The sequence below is a fragment of the Hemicordylus capensis genome, chromosome 1, assembly GCF_027244095.1.
Source record: "Hemicordylus capensis ecotype Gifberg chromosome 1, rHemCap1.1.pri, whole genome shotgun sequence".
Taxonomy (NCBI): Eukaryota; Metazoa; Chordata; class Lepidosauria; order Squamata; family Cordylidae; genus Hemicordylus; species Hemicordylus capensis.
In genome coordinates, this window is record NC_069657.1 from 52,317,872 (window position 1) to 52,345,504 (window position 27,633).

Below are 27,633 nucleotides of genomic sequence, written 5' to 3' on the forward strand. Positions count from 1 at the left end.
CCTGCTGGCCTCTAGGGTCTCGCAGGGACCATTTGAGCATGTGTGGTGGCCATTTTTTTAAAAAAGTTTTTTTTTTAAATGGCCACTGAAAACAAAATGGCCACCGTGCATACTCAAATGGCCTCTGTGAGGCCTGGCATGGCCCAGGGCCTCACAGAGGTCATTTGAGCATGCGCGGTGGCCATTTAGTTTTTGGTGGCCATTTTAAAAAAAAATTAATTTAAAAAAAATGGCGCCCCTCTTTCAAGTGGCGCCCGGGGCATGTGCCCTGCCTGCCCTACCCTAGATACGCCCCTGGGCATTGGTGGGAACGGGAGGCCAGGGAAGGTTACTGAACTCTTCCGCCAAAATGTGACATATCAAGGCGGCAAAACTTGGGATCTTGTCCTCGCCCTCCTCAGCCACGGCCTCCTTCAGTTGAAGGGCCTCAGAAGGGCGGAAGCGCCTAGCGGGCAGGGTGCATAGGGGTCCAGCTGAGCCCAGCACCCCTGGGGGCCTCCCTTGAATTTCACCCCCTGCTGCGACAGAAACGGGCAGATTGCCCTCCGAAGAGGCCGAGGTGCTGACTTCCCCTTTGGCCAGCAGACACCTCACCCCCACACACCCAAAGCGGAGCCTTACGTGCAACCAGGGTTCCGCTGGCTTTCCTCTTGCCCGCCACCTTTTTCTTCTCCTTCTGGGGCCGAGCAATGGGAGCGGGATGTGTCGCCGCCACCCACTTGGCATGGCACACAGAGTGTGCCAAGGAGTCCTCCGAGAGAGAGGGAGAGACCTCTCTCTCGCTGCATGAGGCTTTGGCAGCCATCTGAAAGGGGCATGCTGAAAACCACAGAGGAGGAAGCGCGCATTAGCAGGTCTGTCTCCCTGGTTCCCCCAGGGAAGTCAGAGTGGAGAGAGACAATAAATCCTAGGTAGTGCTGAAGAACAGCAAAAAGAAGGAGCAACCTAATTTTAGCACCTGCTGGAGCGAGACAGGGCGAAAAACTGAAGGTTGAGGGGATTGTCCCTCCCTCCTGGTGATAGGCAAAGCTCTGTGATTGGCCCTGTCTAGGAGCAGGAGGTCGAGGCAACCCATAATGGTCAGCGGATACAACCCTCTACTGAGGGAGAATGTTATGGAGCTTTGTCTGAAAGTATGGGTGTTTGTAAGTCAGGGACTGCCTGTAATTCCTAACACAACCTGGAAAGAGAATAACATTATCAACAAAGAAAGGAGGGCTGGAAATAGAAAAAATTATAATTTTGTGTATTTCACCTCAACTTTAGCAGTATCATCTTCCACTTTTGTGGCTTCCAGCAGTACTACGGCCCTTTGTGAACTTCTAGGTATATCCTGAAGAAAATAATAAAGGACAACAATGTACTTCCTACAAACAATATACAGTCTAAATAAATTGTCAACTGTCATGGAGAAAACCAGTAATATGCTATCAAACAATATCACGCACACCTTTTTCTTGGACTAAATCCCAGGGATGCCAACCAGAATATTTCAAAAGGAATCATAATAAAGGAATAATGATGATGCTTCACGATTATGTACTTCTTTAAAATGTTTCAACTCCAAACAAACCATTTCTAAAAAGAACAGTTCCAGGAATACTAACAGCTTCAAATTAAGAAAAACAGAGGCTGACATCCTAGCAAAGCATGCATGCATGGAGGTTTTGCAGGGACGTGCCAGGAGCTCTCATGCAACTCCCCAGTCCTCCTGTGCACTTGTTGTTAGGCCATAGGGCAAACACTTCAAGTGCTGCTCACACTCCAGAAGTGCTCTGCAAGATTGGAAACACGTTGCTGAGGGTCAGTCTCCCCAAAGAGCCTCCTTATACATGCACTTCATTAGGATGTCTGCCAGTTACCACTTCATCAAGATCTTTACTTGTAAAAATAATATAGAAGATTAAAGAACAAGCTTTGATTTTAGATATAGTGGCTGACAATGCATGTTCCACAACGTAACACAGGTGGTTCTGAATCGCCTGCATCACTGCAGTCATCTAAAAAACACACCCACATTGTTGAGCAACAAGGCTGTTCCATTGAGTAATCACATGTATTGGCACAACTTGCATAATTTTAAATAATGAAAGTCATGTCACAACATGTGATTGTGCAACAGAATGTAGTAGAGGAACAATCCATTTGTGCAGCAGGGGTATGCACAAACTGTTTAATGCCAAAGCCAGTTTGGTGACTCAACTGAAACTGAACTGGGGGCAGTTCGGTCCACATTTGAACCGAACCAAGGCCAGTTCAGGCAAACCAGATCAGCATCTAACAGGCAGCTGGGAGGCGGCAGCAAGAGAAGTAGTTTAAAGGTATCACCTGCCAGTGTGGCTGCCGGAACCACCGCTTACCCCCCCCACTCCCCCGGCACAGCCCAAGCGCTTGTGATGGTTCTTTAAAAAGCTTCCCATGTGGTGGTGGCACAGTTCCAGCCTCTGCAGATGCACGGAGGCCATTTGCATAGTGTTTGTACATGTGGAGGCCATTTGTGTGGCATGCACAGTTGCCACAAAATGGCCATACATCTGCAGAGGCCAGAACCATGCCGCCGTCGCACCAGCAGCTTGCTAAAGAGGCACTGTGCACACTTGGGCATCCGATCTCCTCTTGTACTATACCACATCCTCAGATCTGGTCTCCTCTTGTACTAGAAGCTTAACAATCAGTTCTATGTTCTGCTGTCTTATGACATAGGATAGGATCAGAGAAAAAGAAATACATATATTTCCATATACCAGTTTTGTGTATTCAGCTTCTCCTGGTGCCACTTGTGCAGCTGGGTATTCAAAGTCTATGGTCCAGGGTTCTTTTCCAATGTCTAATGACTTCATTAAGAAAGTAAAAAATCAATTTTTTTTAAGCCAACATTATTTTTTATTACAAACTTTCCTCCTACTGGAGGCATTTTCTTACATAATCTTGAAAACTTTGTGACAGAAATTAGTTTATAAAGATAATAGCTGACATCCAGTGTTCCTGCTAACAGGGATTCAAACAAATCCCATAATCCCCAAGCAAAAGCCACTGCAGTTGGGGATTCTGGGAGTTGTAGTCAACATCTGGAAATCCCTGTTAGAGGTGACACTGCTGACATCCCCACTAGCCATGCAGCCACGAGAAGCATCCCCACAACAGACCACTTCCTAAGGTCCATAGAGCTGATTGCACAGGGCTGCACAACCCTCAAGAACATATTTTTCAGTGGCACAGAGCACTTTCAAGAAAAGGAGAGATCGATGATCCCCTTTCCCTTTGCGATCAGCTCTGCAGAGCTAAGGAACTAGGGATGTGCACAGAACCGTGGCAGGGAGGCTCAAAGGCAGCGGGGGTGCTGCTTTAAGCGTGGGGGAGGGTGCACTCCCACCGCTTTTTTCCCCCGCCAGCGTCCGTTTTCATAAAAGCTCATCGAGGCAGCAGCATACCTCCCTGCCACCCTGTTGCCCCCGTTGCCCAGATATAACCGGAGGTCTCCGACCACCTGCATATGCCAGCATGTGTACGGGTGTGCAGGTGCATCGGGGACTTGCGGTTATATCCAGGCAACATAGCGGCAGGGAGGTACACTGCCGCCCCGATGAGCTTTTAAGAAAACAGACACCAGCAGGGGGAAAGCAGCGGGAAGGGTAAGTGCACCGTCCCCCGCTCTTAAAGGGAGACACTCTCCGCCATCAAACTGGCGGAACCACCAGTTCTCCAAACCGGTTCCGTGCACATCTCTATAAGGAAGTGGTCCACTGTGCAGATGTTTCTTCCCAGTATGCAGCTGCACAGTTACTGGGGATGTCAGCCAATGACATGGACCCGAATTTCTCCTCATACTTGGGAGGAAAAGATGTCATCAATTTCCACATGCACCCCAGCTGCAGTCCCCTTGCGAATGGTATGATGGTTCAGAGGGTCCCCAGGAAGTTTTTTACACTGAGCTTTTAAAGGCCTTTAACTCACATCTCCTTTGAAATGGAGGGGATTTGTCACATATCGGCCAGATTGACCCCTAAGCCCCTGCAAGTTATCAGGGAGCAGTTCACACACAATTTGGGGTTTTTATTGCATTTTAGAGTGTAGCCCAATCTATATCTGGGGTAAAAAAATCTACTATTTTCATTGGGGCTTTGGGGACAACTTCGAGTTCGCAGTAAAGCCCCCCAATAAATTCATGGTAAAATCTGTTGTGCGTAAAAATCCCTGCTCCATCCAGAGCAGCTTTTTCAGGGGGTCAAGGGCTACAAACAAGGAAGAATCAGCATCCCTGAATCCCATGCAATAGTTGAAGAGCTTCCACTAACACAAGTGGGGGACTCAATGCAAGCCAATATCTACTAGCCTCAGACTACAACTATTTTTATTATAGAGCATATGATAAAGGGAATAATTGTCAGAGATGAGCTCAGAAACAGTTAATGACAAAGTCTCAATCTAAACAGGAAGCTTTTATAGCTCTTCCTGCCTGGAGGGACCAATGGCGGCCTGGGTGGAATGAGCCACCCCAGAGTCTGCAAATCCTTTGCCGCCTAGGAAGACCCAGGGTCCTGGTGGTCCATCCTATAAAAAACCCACCCATTGAACAGAGAGGTCCTGGTCTAGCTCCATGGCTCCTAACATTAATACAGGCTTTACAAGAGCAGTCCTCTGTACTTGTAAGGAAAAAATTAATATGGTTCTATAATAACATCTTGAATTTTACTGGTTTTATCTGTTCTGTTTCCACAGGTGTAGCTTCTTCAGCTTGAGACTCCAATTCTTCTGGCTGAGTTTCTGTTTTAATAGCTGGTGTCTTCATTGTAAAAATATGAATATAATAATATAAAGATTAGAAGCACAATTTGTGCTAATAAATTGAAATCCTACTGGAGGCATTTGCTAGCATAGAATTTATTAATGTGCAATATTTTCCCATTACCAGCTTTTATTTTCTCAAAGACTTGAAATACATGATCAGTTCTAAATGAAATTAGATAATTCTTTTGTACAGTAGCTGATTGATCCTACGCAAAAACTTGCTGGAACTTTAATTGCAATAAAATAAATATATTAAAGTTGTCTGTCTAAAAATAGACAATCTTATTTGGTCTGTGATCTATACTCCCTAGGGAGTAGACTGTGAGGACCAGAATACTTCACACAAGATATTGTATTTTCTGCATATAAAACCCCTTTGTATTTCATGGAACAACATGCTGTTTAGTTCACAAATCACTGGAAGACTGGTTGAAAGATTTCTTCCATTGCAAAAGAAAACAATGTGCAATACAAATATCCACAGGCATTTGGAGGGCTGGAACATTATTTTCCTGCTGCTCATCCCAGGATGTTACAGAGCTTTAATATCTCAAAGGGGATGAGCCCACGCCACCCACAAAATCATGGGGCTCTCACTAAGAGTATCCTCAAAGCACCAATTGAATGAGGATTATGGGAGGAGAGCTGGTCTATAAAAGGAGAGCTGGTCCTGTGGTAGCAAGCATCAATTGCCCCCTTTGCTAAGCAGGGTCTGCCCTGATGTGCATTTGAATGGGAGACTACATGCGAACACTGTAAGATGGGATGGGTCAACTGAGCATCTGAGGTACCAAGCTGCCTCCCTGGTATATCCAGATTCAGCTGAGAGAGACTCCCGCCTGCAACCTTGGAGAAGCGGCTGCCAGTCTGTGTAGACAAAACTGAGCTAGATGAACCAATGGTAATATGCAGCTTCCCTTGCTCCTAAGATATCATGCTGCCTTGTATACTGTGAATATACACCAACAGTGGTTGCTTTCAGGAAATACTCACGTAAGAATTCTGATACAGCATTACAACTGTGATCATTCCCATCTAATCTAAACATACACTGAACCAAATAATGAGCATTTCTACAGTCATGGTAAAACAGCAAAACATAATCAGAAAAGCAGAATAATTTTGTTATATAAATTAATCTGCAATTTAAAAAAATTCATTTCTTTTCAGTGAGACACTTCAAACCATGAATTCAGTATGTCAAAAACCCAAGACATAATATTTTTTGTTTTATAATGCTGAATCTACCTGTGGAGAATAGATCAGAAGTTCATCTTTTGTTTCCATCTCTGCTGAATGTTTAGTTAATATCTGTTTTGCAGAAAGGAAAGACAAGAACATTACAAGACAATAAAGTTATTCATTTTAAAGTAAAAATTAGCTTTTGCAATGTGACTGAAAGAAATAGGAAGATGTATCCTTTGCTCATGCGTCACACATGTACACCTTAAGTGAGGTCTCACCTTATCTTTGAATATATTACATATGTAACAGATATATCATTATTTGCTTCAAGAGAAACAGTCAATGTAATTTTGTGAAAGTCATGCAAATCCTCTGCTAGAAATCCTTCCTCACAAGACACAGTTCTTAGCATTCATTCAGAGGGAAGCTATGATTACTAAACTACTTTAAGTCTGTATTGTATTCAGTGTAAAACAGTAGTTCCATCACGACAACCTTTCATACTTGGAACTCAAACCTGATCTTTCTGTATGGGAAAATCTAATACGTTTGGAATGAGCATCCTTCCTCTCGGAAACAGAAATGAAACCGCAAGTATATCTCATTCCTGCCAAACAATGGCCATCTGACTGCAGTATAAACAGGTTGCTCACCTGTAACTTTTGATCTTTTGGTTTATCCAGTATCATTCACAACATGAGCTTTGCACCTTCGCAGTAGTTCCTGTGGAAGGATTTCAAGTTCCTCATACTGCTCTGGTGCTCTGCCTTTTGTGCACAGAGTGTGCTCGGCATCTTTAGCAGCAGAGTGCTTCCCAGCTCAGTTCCTGAACAGCCAGTGTTAGAAAAAAGGACTCTTCATAGTAATTAAAGTGAGGAAGCTAGGTACATCCAAAGAGCGGGGAAGCCGGGTGGGTGTTGTGAATGATACCAGATCACCAAAAGATTTTACAGGTGAGCAACCTGTTTATCTTAATAGTGATTTGGTATCATTCACAGCATGGGTGATTAGGGAGTTCCTTAGAAAGGTTAAAAGATGTGTTTTAGAGAAGTTTCTTTAATACAGTGCGCCCAAAGCCAGCCTCGCCAAAAAGGTCAGATTTCTTAGATGCAATGCTTGACAAAAGGTTAAGTTGGAAGACCAGGTAGAGGCTTTCCATATCTTAAAGAAACTAATGCCAGACAGGTGAGCAGCAGAGGTGGTCATAGTCCTAGTGGAATGGGCTTTAATACTGCCAGGAGGACAAAACCCCACCTAGAGATCAGGGGGTATAAAATATGTTTGATAGATATGTTGGAAGTGAAGGACTATGCGCTGTCTCTTGTCTCAATGACAGAGGACAGTCTAGTGAGTCAGAGGGCTAGAGGGTCAAGACATTGGTCATCCCTTCTCTACTACTCTGACACTATCCCTTTGATATGTAGATTGCTAATCTCAGGGACTTCCTTCCCTCCTTCCTGCCATTTGCTCTTCCCCTTCTCTTCCCTTCCTTCTCCCTTGCAACATGCAAGATCCTCTCTCCCTGCACCATGTGTGCAGAGATGAATCCATCTGCATCCAGCTAGCTAGCTAGATTAGAGATACTATCTCTCCACTTTACTATCTAGAATGGAGTTCTCTAACAAATACTCCTTATATTGATTTGAAACTGTGAACTGGCTCCAAGTTATTTTACTCTCAGCATACACGCATGCCTAACCAAATTCTGCTGTGTTGCGCCTCTGTGCGCTCTGCTATAATGAAAAAGGGTTTCTCTTACCAGAGAGAATTCCCAACATCACTCATAGATAGATAGATAGATAGAACCAGCTATTCCAAAAGTCTTTGTCAGGAATTAGGTTGGCCTCTGTTTGTGCCATTGAGTAATCAATGATCAACTCAACTCAATAATAATACTCAACTCAAGTAATCAACTCAAGCAAAGGTTGGCCTCTGTCTGTTCCATTGAGTAATCACATGTACTGGCACAACTTGCATAATTTTGAATAATGCAAGTCATGTCACAACATGTAATTGTGCAACGGTATGTAGAGAAACAATCCTTTTGAGCAAAAGAAGTATGCACAAACCTTTTTATGCCAAGGCCAGTTTGGTGGCTCAATTGAAAACTGAACCGGGGCCAGTTTAGGCCACATTTGTACTGAACCAAGCCCAGTTCAGGCAAACCAGTTTGGCATCGAATGGACAGACAGGGGGCAGCAGCAAGAAAAGTAGTTTAAAGGTCTCACCTGCCAGTGTAGCCGCTGGCACCACCACTCACCCACCCAGCCCCCAGCGCAGCCCAAACACAAGTGATGGCTCTTTTAAAAGCCGTCCATGTGGTGACGGCACGGTTCCAGCCTCTGCGGATGCACGGAGGCTATTTGCATAGCGTTCATACACATAGAGGCCATTTGCATGGCATGCACAGTTGCCACAAAATAGCCGCACATCCAGCTACTAGTCGGAGGGCTATAGGCCACCTCCAGCCTCAGAGGCAGGATGCTTCTGAATACCAGTCGCAGGGTAGTAAGAGCAGGAGAAAGGGCATGCCATCAACTACTGCCGGTAGGCTTCCAGATAAGAGCCCCTGGTGGCGCAGTGGTAAAACTGCCGCCCTGTAACCAGAAGGTTACAAGTTCGATCCTGACCCAGGGGCTCAAGGTTGACTCAGCCTTCCATCCTTCCGAGGTCGGTAAAATGAGTACCCAGAATGTTGGGGGCAATATGCTAAATCATTGTAAACCGCTTAGAGAGCTCCGGCTATAGAGCGGTATATAAATGTAAGTGCTATTGCTATTGCTATTGCTACTGTGTGAAACAGGATGCTGGACTAGATGGGCCTTGGGCCTGATCCAGCAAAGCTGTTCTTATGTTCTAACTCAGTGATTCTCAAACTTGGGTCCTCAGGTGTTATTGGACTTCAACTCCCATAATCCTCAAGCAAAGGCCACTGAGGCTGGGGATTATGGGAGTTGAAGTCCAATAACACCTGAGGACCCAAGTTTGAGAATCACTGTTCTATCTTTAGGTAGGAAAGCAGGGTCAGTCTGCATAACTACTTCATTTGGAAAGAACACAGTAAAAGGAACATCAGCTCTTAGAGCAGTCAGTTCATTTACTCTCCTAGCAGTGGTGATCACAATTAGGAAAACTGTCTTTAAGGAGAGAAGTTTTAGAGAGGCTGTGGGAACCTCCATAAGAGTGGAGAACACAAGGAAGAGGCTCCAGCGTTCAACTGGCTTTTTTACTAGTGAGTAGAAATTGTTCTGCCGTTTGAGAAACCTTCTGCAGTCAGGTCTTAGCATTCCAAGCTGTGTGTGCTGCATACAGGGCTAACATATGGACCCTGATGGATGAATTTAAAAGGACTGAGTTATTTACGGAGGTCAAATATAGTAGGACTTGGCATCTAAGTAGCTGCTGAATATATATTTGCAGGACAGGGTCTGCAATGTATGAAGGAAGTTGCAAGGTGCACTATGGCACCTATACGGTCTGAAGGGAGATAAGCATGAGTGGAAACAAAGTTATAGAGGATGCCCACAAATCTAATAGCCCTCATGGGTCTTAAGTTGGACTTTTTGTAGTTGATTTGAAGCCCAATGAGTACCAAGAGATGAATAGTGGTGTTCAGGTTGTTGAGCAAGAGAGTTCGTGAATTGGCAGTGGGGAGCCAATTGCCAGATACAGTAGAATCTGAATGTCCCACTCCCAGAGATGGACTACAACAACCGCCATGCATTTCATAAATACACATGGGGCTGATGCAAGGCTGAAAGGAAGGGCTTTTAATTGGAATGCATTGGAGCATACTTGGAAGCGAAGAAATTTGTGGTGTTGTGGTCTGATCAAAATATGATAGTAAGAATCCTTCAGATCTATGGAAGCAAACCAGATTATCTTGATGAGAAGAGTCATGATGTCCTTCACTGTGAACATGCATAATTTCTTGTAGTGCAAATTGAGGTTGCAGAGGTCAAGGGGGGGGAAATGTGGTTGCAGAGGTCAAGAATAAGGTGTAGACCACCATTGTGTTTGGGAACGGTGAAAAGGGGGGAATAGAATACTCTTATGGAGCCAGGTAGTACAGGCTCTATGGCATCCTTGTTGAGAAGGCCATCCAATTGTGATGGGAGGGAAAGGTGGGTGGAGTAGCAAGGACATGTGAGGCAAATGGGTAAGTTTTGAACTCGATGGCGTAGCCATAGCTGTTGCCGTTACGCATGACAGTGAGTACCCAATGATCTGCAGTTATTTGCTCCCAGGCTTCCAAGAAGGGTCAACAAAGACACGCGCCAACTCCTGGAAATGCAGCATCTGTTCCCTTGGTGTAGGCGGATCTGGGTTGGTTTGACTTCTGTTGTCCGTAAGAGGTCCCTTTCCTGTAGGTGAACTGCTTCTGGTTCCAAAAGAAGCTGGTATCACAAGCCTGGGAGTAAGATGATGTTTTAGAGGAGGCAGTTCTGTTCCGAGACTGCTTAGGAGCTTAGAGTAAGCAGGCTGAAAGCTCATAGAGCGAGCAGCATTACATAATTTGTGAACTTCTTCCATGGTCTCATCAGTCTTTGATCCAAAGAGCACTTTACCATCAAAAGGCAGATCTTCTATGCAGGAACGCGCCTCCAGAGTCAGTCCGGTAGAACAAAGCCATGCATGGCATCTCAGAGTGACCAACAAGGCGATAGATCTGGCAGCACAATCTGCCTAATGTCTTGAAGAACGGAGCTGTAAGTTTCACTAGATGGAATGCTTCATTGAATATGATCATAGCTAAGTCTCTCTGCTCCTACGGGAGCATGTCCAGATACAGGCCATGTTTTTGCCCACAAAAAGTGGTTGCAGTGGCCCATGCAGGCTTGATAGTTGGCAATCATTAACTTTAGGGTGGTCATAGAATAAATCCTGAGACCAACAGAGTCCAGCTTTCTTCCCTCGCTGTGAGAGGGTGCAATGTTTGAAGCAGGCTTGCGTTGCTTCAACCACTGTGGCGTCTGGCACCAGGTGCTTTTGTAAAAAGGAGCAGTCATCAAGCTGAATTCTGTAGAAAGATTCTAAATGCCTGGACGTTGGTTGAACCGAAGAAGGCTTGGTCCAGCATTCCCAAGTTATATCCATCAGTGACTTAAACATGGGCAGCACAATCAGGCTATTGGCATCTGCTTCAATAAGGCCAAAGATGGGGTCTTCTTCAGGTTTAAATGGCTGTTTCACCTTCAGCCTCAATGAGGTTGCCATACACAAGACTCTTTCCAAATGTGAGTGAACATCTTTAGTAGGTAACTCTGGTTTCGGTTTGGGAATGCTGCCTAAAGGAGAAGAGTGTGTGCTGGCCTCCCAAATTGCAGTCTCAGCCTCTGAAAGAGATGTCATCATAGTCCACTGCACGTGTTCTGGGTCACAGTGGAGTTGTGGATTTGAGTTTTGGGACCTCCAGAGGTTGAGCCAAAGTTAACAGAGAAATCCTGATGGGTGGGGATGTGGCCTGATCCCACTTAGGTGGGCCTTTGGGGCAGGTAGGAGGCGGCGGCCAAGGCTGAGGTTGAAGAGGCTCAGGATGATGTGGTTGTGAGCCTGAGGGATCTCTTGGCTGGTTCCTAGACCATGATTCAGACCTCTCTCTGCGACTACGGTTGTGTTGGTAAAAGGGGGATCTGTCCCTAAAGTGATAAGAGGGTAAGTCTCTGTAGTGTTCCTGGCACCTAGGCACATAAGATGCCCTGTAAGAAGGAGATGGTGACCTTGTATGTAACATGTCTCTGTCCTCATAAGTCCACACACAGGGCCTGTATCTGTGGTGGGTACACAGATCATACGAGTTCCAATCCTCATGTCTATGTTAATTGTAAACCGCCCTGAGCCATTTTGGAAGGGCGGTATATAAATCAAATAAATAAATAAATAAATAAATAAATCAATCAATCAATCAATCAATCAATCAATCACCGGGTCAGTAAACACGGAACATGGTCTCAAGCTTGGTCCCGAGGTCAAGAGATAATATCATCCCTATTGGAAAGGCATGCTCGATCCCAAGGATGTTGAAGACAATGATAGTCTTCAGAGCACTATCCGTCAGAGTGAAGGCTTTCCTGAGTGTTGCTGGCTGGAGACACATCTCCACAGTCTGGACTGAAAGGCCAAGTTTGGGGCCAGTTTGGGGGTTCTAAACTTTTTTTTTTTTAAAAAAGGTTTACTCACTGCCGCAGATCCGGAGGCCTCGGCAGGTGCTGGCACAACCACGGGGGGGGTCTCCTTAGCCCCCCTCTCCCCCTGCTGGCCTCCCCCTGGTCCTGCAAGGGCCATTTTGGTCCATTTTCAAGCCATTCCAGCCCTTTTCCCAGTGGCACCTGAGAACAAGCTGTTGATCCTTCGATGGATGACAAACTGAGAGGAAAGCAGGACCAATGCTGGAGAAGGGGGAGGAGCTACTACCAAAAAGCCAGCAGAGGGAGAAGATTGGAAGGTTCCAGAACAGGCTACTGCACAGGCGCAACTACACAATGTGTGAACAACAGAGACCATGTCAAAGAAACAAATGGCACTTTGTTGAGGGCAACAGCTGACATGCAGTGCCTTACAAGAGTGGAGTAAAAGTTCCATCATCACATGGAACCAGTAAATTGGCTCGTAGCCCATCATAAGTGCAAGGGGATAGGGGATAGATTTTGACTTCTCCCCTGCTCCACACAAAAGCCATTTTTTCTGAACAGAATACGTCCCTGAGGACTGTAAAACTTTCAGGGATATATTCCTGGTAGAGAAGAGGGATTTTGTGGGGAGGGGAGAGAAACAAAAAAAATTGCTTCCCCATCTGCCCATGCTGGAATGCAAGTTAAGCCTCACATGCAGCTCACTTTGCAAGGACAGAGCTCTTGCTCCACCCTCATAAGACTATACTGCATGTCAGTCCCTAATAATAAAAATAAAGCATCTTGCTGATATACCAAATATCCCTACTTTGAACCTGAGAAAATATTCCAATGGTCAACTCTTCCAAAGGATAAAAGTTCCAAAAATCACAAAGGGCACAACAAAATGCTAAAAAGGAAATTGGTTAGTAATGTTGAATTTATTTCCTAAACATTCATATTAAACATATAGTTGGCTTTAAAATTAATAGTTTTCATAAATCTTTATTCAATCAAAAATATGTTATTTGTTCCAGTTCACCTACTTCCATTTTTATGCTGTAATCTTGGCCGAGAACGCTCTCCAGTAGTTCTTTGATCCTTAAGTCTGAGGGAGTTGGAGAAGTAGACTGTAGGGATGCAATTATTTCATCAATAGACCGTGGAATCATTCCAGAAGATAACTTCTGAACAGAAGCATGGATTCGTGACCTAGACTTCAGGACATGCCTCTCAGATACTCTGGAAATGTCTAATCTACTTTTACCTATAGATTCTTCCACATCTTCTGGAAAATATTTTAAACTAGATGAGCAATGATCTTTTTTACTGTGTGTTTTTTCTAACTCAAGTAGTGAACTTGGTATATTTGTTTTTGACATTTCTTTAGATATTTTAGGTGTTTCACTTGTACTGAAGGCCACAGAATAAGTGTCATCTGTATCTATAATGGTAGTGCTGGTTTCTGCAGCTACAGGGATTATATGATGAGGGCTTATTTTTTGCTCTGTATCAGTATCAATAGCGTATTTCTGTAATGTGACAGGTTTATTCCGTGTCCTTGTAGGAATAAACCTTTTATATTTGGGTTTTGGTGGGAGCTCTGATTTCTTTAATATGGTGACTTTTTTGTTAGTACCAACTAAAGAGGTTATTGCTACCGGCAACCTTCCACCTTCATCTTTTTGGCTATCACTTCTGTATCCTAGACTTTTTCTATAACCACTGTTCTGTTTTTTGTCATCAATGTCCTGTTTTTTAAGATATTTCTTTTGTTGAGCTGTGAAATCTTGTATTTGGTTTTTTGTGTCTATTACCTCAGGGGAGATCCTTATTTTTTTGGGACTTCTAGAGGTATCTAATTCAGGAGAAGTATTAGGGCTTTCCAGAAATAGGGATGGGCTCTTTGAGCTCCAGCTAGAATCAGGTTGTATAACCTGAAGTGATTGGTCAGGTGCCATGATTGTCAGCTGATTTGGATTTGTAGCCGCCGTAGCTGTTTCTTGTTTAAACTTTAGAAATTCCCGCCGAGACTCTTTGCATATATTCTCACGCTCTTTAAGTATAATAAGTTCTTCCAAGTAGCTTAATCCAAAATGTTCATGTTTTCTAGCCATTTCCTTGCACCTTGGAGAAACAAACACAGAAATTTACCCTTATGTAAATAAAACATATAGCTATAAATGATGGAGAGCTCTGTATATTCTTGACTTTTTATGTACTGTGGGCAACCCCAATTTGTAAGTTAACATATCTGTGATCACCTATCAACTTGATAAGAAGTTCTCAACATCATTGGAAGCAATAGTAAGTTTGAAAAGGGAAAAGGGAAAGCAGAAAATCCCTAAATCATTCAATTCTAAATACTTTTTAATTAGTTTTAATTTTTGTTATAATTTTTAATGTTATAATTTTTATTGCCCAGAGATGTATGTTTGGTGTATAAATGTGCAAAATAAATAAAATAATAAATTATAGTGGTCAGTCACAAAAATAAAAGTATTCAAAAATATAATAATCTGACAATGCCATTTGTCAGATGCATATTTGTGGGAAAGGAGAATGAAATGGCATTGTCCGATTATTACATAATCACATAACATCAAGCAAATTGTGTCTTTGACAATAGCATGTGAAACCATTTTATTAAAGTATCTAAAGTGATATTTGAACACTAATCTGATCATATGGTTTCCACCAGGGCAGTCATCTGTTAGTAAAAGTCAATTAATCATGAGTTTTAAGCTGAATGGTAAACCCCTCCTGTATTCTACCAAAGACGGCCACAGGGCTCTGTGGTTGCCAGGAGTCGACACCAACTCAAAGACAACTTTACCGTTTTTAAGCTGCAAGTCTAAACACAGCAGTAAACCCCATTGAACATAGCAACTGACATCCTGACTAAATTACTCAATAGTACTACTCAGGAGTTATTGGATTACTACATTTCTAAGACTTCCTCTAGTAAAGCCAGCTTCTTTTACTTCTGAGTAAAAGTGCATATAACGTTTGTCCTATTAACTCCTGTCATATGGGCAAAGAGGGACATTTTAAGGTGCGGTTCTCCTATATTCAGGAGAGGAGAGCAACTGTACCAATTCATTCCCAGCATAGCATTTTTTTCCAGGGGGTTGTTAATGATATCTCTCTTGTGTCTTTTTTTTTAGACTGCGAGTTTCTTTGGGACAGGAAAACTTTTTTTCACCCTACTGTGTGAACCATTTGTTGAAAATCAGTATATAAACTTAATAATAATAATAATAATACATTGGCTGTTATTTCCCTGAGTGTTGCCCTCCCATTGTTGCATATTTTGGCAGGAACTGTGATGTTATAGGAACGGTGTTATGCATTACTTTATGCGATTAACTAGCATGCTAACTTGGCAAAAGTCCCCTTCTAACTTGGCAAAGAGGCACCTTTTAACGTGGTGATTCTCTTTATTTAGCAGGGGGAGAGCAACTGGACCTATCCACCCCCAGCACAGTACCTCCAATGACTGTTGCTGGTGTGTGTCTTATGTTTCTTTTTAGATTGTGAGCCCTTTGGGGACAGGGATCCATCTTATTTGTTTGTTATTTCTCTGTGTAAACCGCCCTGAGCCATTTTTGGAAGGGCAGTATAGAAATTGAATAAATTAATAATAATAATAATAAATAATGTAAGTAACAGAAAAGGAAGCATAATCGTCAAAGAGACATTTGCTTTTGTGTGAGAATGAGAGGAGGAATGCATCTTTCATGATGGTGCATGCCCATCTGCAGTTTTTACAAATCCCTTATTTAAAACAAAATAAAAATCAGAGAGACCTTTTTATCCTGTCAAAACGTTTAACTGATGTAGCCTAATGAGCAAACGTTGCGTCCCTAGTTTCCACTTTTTCCTTGCCAGGGCTCCTGTGCCTTTAACCGCTACTATTATTTACATTCTGCTTTTCCACGAAAGGTTTCTCAAAGTGGTTTGCATTGAACACCTTCGCCACAAACATTCAACAGAAGCTTTTAACACGAAAGCTTGGCGGGTGCTTTGCACGATGAGAAAACTCGCGGAATGTCTTGTCCGTCACGCAACTATTTCGAGGCAAAACAGGGCTGCTGCCAAGGAGAAAACGCGGAAAGGGGTCGCCTGTCTCAGCACCGACTTCAAAAGGAAGGATCCTACCACCGCCAAAATATCTCAAGCAACCTCCCTCCGACATAAGGGCAAAATATCGGACGTGGTTCCCGATTCTGAGTTCGATTATCCCACCTCCCTTCTTCAGCTCGGTCCCCAACAATTCAGCCCTGAAAAGCCCGGAGAAGTTCCTGCTCGCTTCCCGCCCGCCTTGGCCTTGCGTGGGGCGGCTCCGTCCACATCCCTCGCCTCGCTCCCTTCTTCCCTCAAATCCAAGACGCGGGAGACCCTCGAGAGGTCGCGGCCTGGTCCGGCGCCGCGGGGTTCACCCTCCACCCCACCCCCGATCGCCACTCGGGAGTCTTTTCCAGACGCCGCCAACGGCTGCAGCGCACAGCCGCCAGGGAGCCGAGGGACGCGCGCACGCGGTCGCTTAGCAACAGGTCCGGGCTCGGAACTGAAAAGAGAGACGGGCGGGCTGTGATTTGGAAGGCAAGGAATGCGCAGAAGACAAGAGCGCCCCCTGGGGCAAGGGAGGGATGTGCGGAAGACGAAGGACCCTTCGGGACTCGGGAGGGTGTCTGAAAAGCGTGGCTGTGTAGTGAAGACTGTTGGGGCCCGGTCTAGGGTTTCAGAGCTGATGATTATAAAAGCCCCGGCTCAATCCTGGGCATCTCTATTAATTATTTGTTTTGTTATTGTGGTGGTGGTGGTGGTTCTTTACACAGACAGACAGGTGTTATTGACTGGTTTGTTTTATCCAGACATCAAGTCCTTCCCAAGGACCTGGGATGCCAGAATTTTATTGTCAATGTTGTTGCTGTTGTTATAGATATCGTCGCAGAATATAGGCTGTTCCCAGTAAAGTTGCTTTTTGTAATTGGCTGATGGTGATTTCTGTGGCCCTTATGGTGTTGTGGGGCTCTTCAAGGTGTTTTGGAATTGCACCTAGGGCACCAATTACTACTGGGATTATTTTGGTCTTCTTCTGCCACAGCCTTTCAATTTCAATTTGGAGATCTTTGTATTTGGTGATTTTTTTCTATTTCTTTTTCTTCTATTCTGCTATCCCCTGGTATTGCTATGTCGATTATTTTAACTTGTTTTTCTTTCTTCTCAACTACAGTTATATCCGGTGTATTGTGTGGCAGATGTTTGTCTGTTTGTAGTCGGAAATCCCATAATATTTTTGCATCTTCATTTTCTACAACTTTTTCAATTTTATGGTCCCACCAATTTTTGGCAACAGGTAGTTTGTATTTTTTGCAGATGTTCCAGTGTATCATCCCTGCTACCTTGTCATGCCTTTGTTTGTAGTCAGTCTGTGCGATCTATTTACAACAGCTGATTAGGTGGTCCACTGTTTCTGCTTCTTTACAAAGGTGGCACTTGCTGTTGTTGATTTTTCTACAATAGTAATTTTCTACAATAATAATTATTATTATTATTTCATGTTATTATTTATTAATTCGATTTCTATACCACTCTTCCAAAAATGGCTCAGGGCAATTTACACAGAGAAATAATAAATAAATAAGATTAATCCCTGTTCCCAAATGGCTCACAATCTAAAAAGACACACAAGATAGACACCAGCAACAGTCACTGGAGGTACTGTGCTGGGGGTGGATAGGGCCAGTTACTCTCCTCCTGCTAAATAAAGAGAATCACCACATTAAAAGGTCTCTTTGCCAAGTTAGCAGGGGTTAATCTTTAATTAAGGGAGCTAAGGGAACAGATACTAGAGAAAGTCCTTGGAGAGATGCTACCACTCAGAATAAGCAGAACTGGACTATGGGCTAAAGGCTGCTTGGCTCATTTCCAAGTACTTGTGAGTTATGAAAGGGTGCTGTCCAGTGCATAATAGTCAGAGGTACACCTAGGTAATTTTGAAACCTGGACCTAAAGCCCTTTGGACACACACACCCCACCCACAAGTTGAGCATCATCCCTTTCACACACTGTGAAACATGCAGTATTTTTAACACATGGGTTCCTGAGGGCACAAACAGCAACTGAACTTCCAAGAATGTAAGAATATAAATCAAGTATATTTTTGCAAATATGTGTTAGCAGGAACATTTCAACAACTTAACCTCTTCCCATCCCACATATTTCTTTCCCCACTCCCCCCTCTGTCTCTAAAGCAGAGGTCACACTCAGCTACCCAGTGCAGTGCGGCCGGCGGCACAGCAGGCAACCACACCACCCAGGACAGACTAAAGAAGATGGGGGGGCAGGGGTGTGGAGGCCCTGGACTTCAGCCTGGAAGTCCAGGGGTAAGAGTGCCTCTGATAATAGTTCCTGCAAATTTCTTTATTTGACATTTCCCCCTAATTAAAAAAACAGAATGCATAACACACCCTCTTTTTACTGCAGTCACACAGGGTGCCATTCTTGGGGTGGGAGGAGTGGGTCACCACTGCACTCCCCTGAAGTGAAATATACAATAATTGCAGATTCTGCGGTTTGAAAAAGTTGGGGACGGGATCCAGTGTAAACAATGTAGCTACATGGGAGTAAGATAAAGGTAAAGTGTGCCATCAAGTTGATTTTCAACTCCTGGTACCCACGGAGCCCTGTGGTTTTCTTTGGTAGAATACAGGAGGGGTTTACCATTGCCTGCACCCTCCTATATTGCTGCTGCCCGATATAGTACCAGCGGGGATTCGAACCTGCAACCTTCCACTTGTTAATCAGGCATTTCTCCGCTGTGCCACTTAAGGTGACCTACTTAAAATTTCATGATTCAGGAGCCCTCTTCAGACATCATAAGTTGTAGCCATGAGCACCACTCACAAGGGAGAAAGCAGGGAGAAAGTCCTGCCTCCTTGCTGTCACTCACCTCCCCCGCACCCGACAACCATGTTTTTGTCTGAATCAGGCAGCACCATAAGCTTTATGGCCAGCAATCCCGTGAGCTTGCCCTGTTCAGACAAACAGAGCCTTTTGGAAGGGCGGTATAAAAATTTTAATAATAAATAAATAAATAAATAAATAAGCATGGTCATTGGGTAAGGGAAGTGAATAACAGTTCCCCCTCATGAGCAGCAATCGCGGTTACAATTTATAACATCTGAATAGGAGGAGAGTTAAATCTGTCTGTGGTGTGGACAGGCTTGTACACAATCAATGAAAAAGGCAAAGGAGACAAAAAGAAGTTCTAATCTATTTATTTTATTTTTTGTTGAAACTTGATTTAAAAATAATATCCTTTTACAGCACAGATTCTCAAAACTCTGTCTGCAGATGTCATTGGACTACAGCTTCCATCACCCCAACTGCAATGCCCCTTGGCCATTATGGCTGGGCATGATGGGAATTGTAGTCCAACAAATTTGGGGGACCCAAATATTTAAATATATTTTTCTAGCATGCCAAATAACCTAGCAAGTGACTGCAGCTGGATACTGGAAGGCTGGAAGGCGAAAAACCTCCAGGATCTTGGCCAATCTGCCCTGGAGGAAAATTCTTTTCCAACCCCAAAACTGGCAGTCAGTGCTGCCCTGGGCCTGTGTGAGCAAGGACGATAAGCAAGCACTCCCTCAGTCACCTTCTTACTGCAATGGCTGACGGTTGTCCTGCAGGCTGTATTGTTGTCCTTCATGAAAAATCACCATGCAGAGACAGTAGAGTGTGCATTCATTTTCTGAATGAGTGGGATGTGATCCCTTGCTGTGTTTGTTATTAACGATGCTTAAATTCATTCCCTTGCCACAGATTTCTCTCTATTAGCTGCTCATCTGGTTGCCTCTGGATTTACAGATGTGTCAATATTTCACTCCACCTGAAATAATAACAAGAGAGAAGTTTAACATTGTTCAAACATCATGAGAAGGAACAATCCCTTCTGAATGGCAAAAACAATTCATTTCTTACAATACTGCTGCATAAGTGCCAGGGCTTCCTTTCTAGGAGTGTACACAGAACTGGTTTGGCTGGTTTGGTTTGAATTGGGACTAAATTCCAACTGACCTGGTCTGGGTCCAGTTCGGCAACGGGGCCAAACTGGGCCACAGGCCAGTTCAGGGGATATACTTGTAAAGGGGAATCTAGCGAGGATTCCCCTTTACAAGTAAATGGCCATTTCCTATATTAACGCAGGTGGGCGAGAGAAAAGGTACTTGGTACCTCACTTTTTGCAGGTGGCAGGGATGGCAGTGGCAGCGGGGGTTCCTCCAAACCCCCTGCCAGCCTCCTGAAGAACAGCCTGGGCTAGATGCAGCCCAGTTTGGGCCTCCACGCATGCATGGAGCCTCCCGCATATGTGTGGAGCATGTGTGGAGGCCATTTGAGTCACCAATAAGACAAAAAGAAGGTTGTCTTTTTGTTGTCCATTTGTCTGTAGCTTCCTGTTCAAGTTAGTCTATTTTCAGGGTGAAGAGACTTCTGTAGTCAACGTAGTATCTTTCCCCCTACCATGGTGGGCCACTGTGTGAAACAGGATGTTCAACTAGATGAGCCTTGGGCCTGATCCAGCAGGACTGTTCTTATGTTCTTATCTCTAGAATTAAGCCTTGGCAAAGGTTATTTACAGAGCCAAATATAGAAAGGAAGTGAAAGAATGTGGCATTTAGAGATGCTGAAATACTTGCCTCATCTGCTGGACTGCTTGGACTGCCTCCAGCTGCTATAAATTCCTGTTCTAGGACAGAAGGATAGCAAGTGGCAGCCTTACTACTTATTTGTATATTTAAAAGGACCACAACTACTTTGCCACAATTATCCCATTTATTCTTGGGATAGGAAGAGGAGAACCCTGTGAGATGCTGCTTCTTCTCCTGCATCCTCCACACTTTGATGGCTCAAGTTAGGTGATAAAGCTTTAGTACAGGTGATGTCATAATTGCCAGCTGCAGATGTGGGGCCAAAGTGTCATACTTCAGTACTGTGGAGAGACCTATCGGCACTACAAACATATACATGTTTTATACCAGTCCTATCCTGAGAGTTCTAGTCTGGAGAGAGTGCTCATAATTCTCAGAGTTATTGATCTTTTTTAGTTTCCCATTGATCCCTATAGGAAAATTATCTGATGGAGTCCATGCACACAGAGCTTGTTATGCCATTGTTGTTTGTTATTGATGATGATGATGATGATTAATGATGTGAGCTAACTTGAAAAATACAAAATACAAGCTGATAACTAAAATAAATCTATTTAGAAAGAACTGAAGTCTGTATTAGCTGATCAAAACAAATTGTGGAGTCACTAAAGTCTGTTGAGTTTAACAATTAGTAACAGGATTAGGGTAGAAAGGAAGTGGGAAGAACAGGTGATTCAGTATATGTGCTGCCAAAGTGAGCACAGATTTTGTTTCTCTAATGATATGTGTCCACTCTGGCACATTTTAAAAGTACTTAGTGATCATTACAAATTTTCAACTAAGGTAAAAATGTAAAAAAAAATTGTAAAAATTTATGAAGAAAAGTGGGAGGAGGGTTATTATTTCATATAGTTAAGCATCTTCTTCATTATTCTCTTTGCACTGCAGCTTGGAGGAAGAGCGGGATATCAATGTAATAATAATAACTTGGAAGTTCAGAGCAGGACTCTGCGGTCTTTGTTCATCATCATCATCAGGTAATCTAGGAACTGAAGCCCTATTCAGACATATTGTACCTGGACTCAGCTATCTGTACATTCATACATGTTTTTGTGTAAATGACTGTACCTAAGTTCATTTTAAAAGTGAATCTGGCTATGGGTCCCTCAAATGCATAGTGCAGATCAGAAATGTATTGCTGTACCTGTGTTCAGCATAACATGTGAATAAATGTGCCTGGGTATAGATGTGTGTCATGTTGGACATAGCATGTGAATAGTCAAAGAAGGTTGTCTGTGTTTGTTTGTTTGTTTGTTTGTTTGTTTGTTTGTTTGTTTAAAAGAAGTTTTTACAAGCAACTAAAGAGACATGTGGTGGGAGGCAGAAAACAGACAAGCACTGGAAGGAATTGTGAGGAGATCTTATCCCTAAGGCTTACATCTTTGCAAGCCTTTGGAACATAGGGTCAGGACGAGGCACAGCTGGCAGCAAGCTCCCTCCTCTCCCTGCACTCCTGCAAAAACTTGCAAGAGCTGGATCCAGTCTTTTTCAAGGAGTGTAGGGAGGGTTCCCAGCAGCCCTTTCTCCTCTCCCCACCCTCTTCCAATGGCTTGCAAGAGTCAGATTGGGAGCCACATTGCCAGGAGAGCAAGGACAGGACAAGAAGTTGTTGGGCAGCCTCTGGGCTCTCCCCCACCCTTTGCAAGGCTTGTTGGGGGGGGTGAATCAGGAGCAAACCTTGGAAAGAGTATCCTGAGCAAGGAGAAGAGTGGCCATCAAGTAGCCTCCTCTCCTTGGCCTGCACACCTTTAAATGGGATGTCCTGACAAAATACTGTGTCACATATGAAGTGAATTTTAATTGTAAACCGCTCAGACACACAAGTTTTGGACAGTATAGAAATATTTTGAATAAATAAGTAAAAATAAGTTCTGGATGTGCTTGGCACCAGCACACTCTGACACAGCCCTGTCCATAAGCCATCAAGATGTGTAAGTCTAAATTCTCTAAGTATGTTGAATATTTCTCAGAAGGTCACCCTTATGACATCTACATAAGACATTCAGTTTCTAAATTTGAACAGCGTTCTTAGGAACATAGGAAGCTGCCATATACTGAGTCAGACCATTGGTCTATCTAGCTCAGTATTGTCTTCACAGACTGGCAGCGGCTTCTCCAAGGTTGCAGGCAGGAATCTCTCTCAGCCCTATCTTGGAGAAGCCAGGGAGGGAACTTGAAACCTTCTGCTCTTCCCAGAGTGGCTTCATCCCCTGAGGGGAATATCTTGCAGTGCTCACACATCAAGTATCCCATTCAGATGCAACCAGGGCAGACCCTGCTTAGCTATGGGGACAAGTCATGCTTGCTACCACAAGACCAGCTCTCCTCTCCTTACATTCCAGATGAAATTCTGCCATATAGTACTGCCCTCTGCAGCTTAGGATTTTTACTCCATAATTAGTTTCCATTTTCTTCATGGGCATACATCAATCAATGCTAAGGTGCGGCAAATCTTTAGTCATCCTCTCAAAGTCTTGCAATGATTTTCTGTATAGGAATGACCGTGGTGGGGGACAAGTGTAAGGGTGGAATAAGTGTCATAGCAGATGGGCTTTTAGTGAGCAACCGGCAAACAGCAAGGCTTCAAAATACCATTTTAGCCATGACAACTCTCTGCAGGAGTCACAGCAGGAATTGGATGAGCTGGTAATGAATGTAAAGAGATATTAGCATCAGGAAGACTCAGAAAGCAGGCACTGAATGGGAAGAAGAATTTGCATCAGGAAGTTCCAGGAAGGAAGCCAAGCAAGATCCCACAATAGTTTCCCTCTAGATCAGGAAGCCCTCACACTGGCAAGAAAATGTTGAGAGAAATTGGCACTGTTTGTTGTCCTGCAACTCTAGCAGACTGGCTTCAAGACATCTGAGTTATCTTAAGTTATTCATTTGCACAGCAAAGAAGGCTGAGTCAAATCCCATTGAAATTAATAAGAATTCCCCTTTTAATCTCAGTGGAATAGAATTGTACCCCCAGTGTGCAGACTTCCTTCCTGTCCCTGTCCTATAGAAACTCAGAGAGATAATGATGGAACAGAGGAAAGACTAGAACTATATAATCTTTACAGAACTAGTTGGCCCCTGCTAACTTGGCAAAGAGGCACCTTTTAATGTGTTGATTCTCTTTATTTAGCAAGGGGAGAGTAACTGGCCCTATCCACCCCCAGCACAGTCCCTCCAGTGACTGTTGCTGGTGTCTAAATTATTTCTTTTTAGATTGTGAGCCCTTTGGGGACAGGGCTCCATCTTATTTATTTATTATTTCTCTGTGTAAACCGCCCTGAGCCATTTTTGGATGGGCAGTATAGAAATAGATTAAATAAATAAATAATGTCAAGTCAAATCCAGAATATTCTGTTTAGATTATTGGTTTCGGATATAAGTGATGTTAATCAGAAACCATTCAAACAGCCATTATAGGCCTAGCATTTAATTACCTGGGTTTGAGTGAAAATGTGAACTAGTTCTGGAAGAGAAAAAACTGAGTGGGATGTCACAAAAATTGTATCAAACACTTATTGGCATTGCTAATATATGAGGCTGTTCATCACACGTGCAGCAAAGACCAGGCTTAGGCAGCCAAGCCCGGGCTTTGCTACATGTGTGAACTGCCAGGAGTTGGTGGCACTGCAGTAAAACCTTTAGGGAGCCTTGGCTGTCAGCCAGAGTTAAGGACACAAGCATGCTAATACCCCTGGCTAACTGATTACGTGTTGGCGCCATGCAGCTCTGCACAACACCTACATACAAGTTGCCTCCCGGCCTGTGTCAGGAAGCTCCCCATAATGCACTGCACATTCACATGGTGCATTATGGGTGTTCCAGGGGCCTCCAAGTTCCAGCCCTCAAACCTCCATGCTGCTAGGAGCAGCCAGCAGTAGGGGTGTGCACGGAACCGCTGAGCTGCGGTCTGGCACTGGAGTGGGGGGCTCCTTTAAGGGCGGGGGAGGGTTTACTTACCCCTTCTGCCGCTTTCCCCTCTCCAAGCAGGGAAAAGGGCAGCAGGGAGGTATCCTGCCGCCCCAATTACTAACGAGAAGACGCGTGCCGGAGGGGGAAAGTGGCGGGAGGGGTAAGTAAACCCTCCCTCACCCTTAAAGGAATCCCTTACCCCAATCCATCCAAACCCCGAACCGCCCATGTCCAGACTGGACACTGTAGAATGGCCTCCAGACCGGTCCGGGCACATCACTAGCCAGCAGTCATCTGAGCAGGCAATCCGCCACCCAGCAGCAGGGAGATCATCTGCAGGGGGAGGTAAGCATTTTGAGGGTTCCTCCCCTCGCCCCTTTTTGAGCCCTTCTTCCCAATTGTGATAAAGGGCTCATAGTGTGTTTAGTCTAGCTTAGTGTTTAGTCTTTAGTCCAGGCATCCCCAAACTGCGGCCGTCCAGATGTTGCTGAACTACAACTTCCAGAATACCCAGCCACAAAAAATTGTGTCTAGGGATGCTGGGAGTTGTAGTTCAGCAATATCTGGAGGGCCGCAGTTTGGGGATGCCTGGTTTAGTCTATATTAAAGACTAAACTATGTCTTTAGTTTATAAAAAAGATTACTGAGGGGAGACATGATAGAGGTCTATAAAATCATGCATGGTGTGGAGAACGTTGATAGAATTTTTTCTCTCTCACACATAACACTAGAACCAGAGGTCATCCCAGGAAACTGATTGCCAAGGAATTTAGGACTGACAAAAGGAGTACTTTTTCACACAGTGAATAATTAATCTATGGAATTCTCTGCCACAAGATGTAGTGACAGTCAACAACCTGGATGGTTTTAAGAGGGGTTTAGATAAATTCATGGAGGACAGGTCTATCAGTGGTTACTAGTCTGAGGACCATAGGCCACCTCCAGCCTCAGAGGCAATATACACTGTTATACTGTATAACGAGAATATACAATATAACAGTGTTTATTGTTTAACTGTTAACAGTTTAACACTGTTATATTGTACAACGAGAATATGCACGCCGGAAAAGTATACAGTGTACTGTGGTTGATTGGCCAGCAAACTCGCTTGACCTGACCCCATAGAGAATCTATGGGGCATTGCCAAGAGAAGGATGAGAGACATGAGACCAAACAATGCAGAAAAGCTGAAGGCCGCTAATGAAGCATCCTGGTCTTCCATAACACCTCATCAGTGCCACAGGCTGATAGCATCCATGCCACGCCGCATTGAGGCAGTAATTGCTGCAAAAGGGGCCCAAACCAAGTACTGAATACATATGCATGCTTATACTTTTCAGAGGTCCGATATTGTTCTATTCTACAATCCTTGTCTTCTTGGTTCCATGTAATATTCTAATTTTCTGGGATTGTGGATTTGGGGTTTTCATGAGCTGTACGCCATGATCATCACAATTATAACAAATTAAGGCTTGACTTATCTCGCTTTGCATGTAATGCGTCTGTCTCATATATCAGTTTCACCTTTAAATTTGCATTACTGAAATTAATGGACTTTTGCACAATATTCTAATTTTCCGAGTTTCACCTGTAAGTGTATTGTTGATTAATTGTTGTTATTATTGTTGATTATTATTGTTATTGTTGTTGTTGTTGTTGTTGTTATAGTTGTTATTATTGCTGATTAATTTTTGTTAACAACACAGAAATATAATGGGCAAGACATTTCAGCTTCCAAAATACATTAATATGAATTTTACCCAAATTGAATCCATATTACAGAGGTCATGGGTTGGCTTGTGGCTCTGGATTATCTATTGTTTGTCTTCTCTCTGAATCACTTGTCTGGTGAGAGTTTAGTTTGGCATGATTAAAATCCAAATGTGAGAAGCTACACAAACAAACTTACCATATGGAGCTCCACCTACGCTGTTGCATTATTAGTAGTCATTCACATAGGACTTGACTCATCAGGAGCTCAGCAATCTGCTTTGCCGGCATCTTATAGTGATACACCTTGCTCCTTCTGTCTGTTTCTGTCACACTATATTCTGAATGGTGTGACTTGGAGATGGAACACTTTATTCCCAGATCAGTATTTTGTTTATTTCCATATAAAGCTGATTTTGTGTGGAAAATAGAAACTTCGCTTGATTTAACCTCTGTGTTAAATTAAGCGAGAACATGGATCACTGTGAAATAGTGTAATAAAAATATGTATATTTGGCTCTTAGCTGTGCTTTCCTCCTACTCAGGTGTTTCTTTTCTTTGCCATGTGCCAAAGCACCTTACCATTTTCTTTCTATTATTTCTCATTTTCAGAATATACTCAAATTCTACCCTAGTATAACAATGTTGCTTACTACACTCATGTCTTGTACTAACTGAGAAATTAGGTCACTTTGAATTCAGTGAGACATACTTCTGAAAACAAGTTTAGGATTGGGCTGTTACATCAAACAAAATGATCACTAAGAGAGCAACATTAGATAAAATGTTTAAGAGAAGAAGATGATACAAAGCCATCGAATAAAGGAAATGGAAGAAATTGTGATGATAGAGAGCAGAAAGAATTACTCTTAGACTCAGCCTTCCCTTCACAGGGTTCTTCTGGGAATCATTTAAATACACATTATGTGTATTGAAAAGTATCTTCAACACTGCACTCAGCTAGGTTGCCTACTCTCTGCTTGATTATTTGCTTGATTATGTGTACGGAACATTTTGCCATTTTAATTAACCAAGGAACTGATATCTGGATTAAAGAAAGGAGAAAGGAGTTGCAAAGACATTATCACATGATGCTATCATTAGCAGACCACAAGATGTGTGTGTTTGAAGCTCTGGCATATGTCAACTTTTACGGTGGATTGTTATTAATAACAAATCAGTAACACAATTACTAATCTCATGGGATTAAA

The 27,633-nt window shown here is 43.4% G+C and overlaps 1 protein-coding gene across 1 annotated transcript in view; it reads right to left on the minus strand.

Moving 5' to 3' along the window:
* TTC6 (tetratricopeptide repeat domain 6) overlaps positions 1–16,627 on the minus strand; it is a 196,944-nt gene extending 180,317 nt beyond the window's left edge. The window contains exons 1-6 of the mRNA XM_053269433.1: positions 16,332–16,627; positions 13,130–14,210; positions 6,037–6,099; positions 4,694–4,783; positions 2,745–2,834; positions 1,256–1,333 (exon numbers count right to left, since the gene is read on the minus strand). Coding sequence (XP_053125408.1) covers positions 1,256–1,333; positions 2,745–2,834; positions 4,694–4,783; positions 6,037–6,099; positions 13,130–14,200 — 1,392 coding nt within the window. The 5' untranslated portion in view covers positions 14,201–14,210; positions 16,332–16,627. The remainder of the gene's footprint in view (positions 1–1,255; positions 1,334–2,744; positions 2,835–4,693; positions 4,784–6,036; positions 6,100–13,129; positions 14,211–16,331) is intronic.
* Between the last annotated feature and the right edge of the window lie 11,006 nt (positions 16,628–27,633).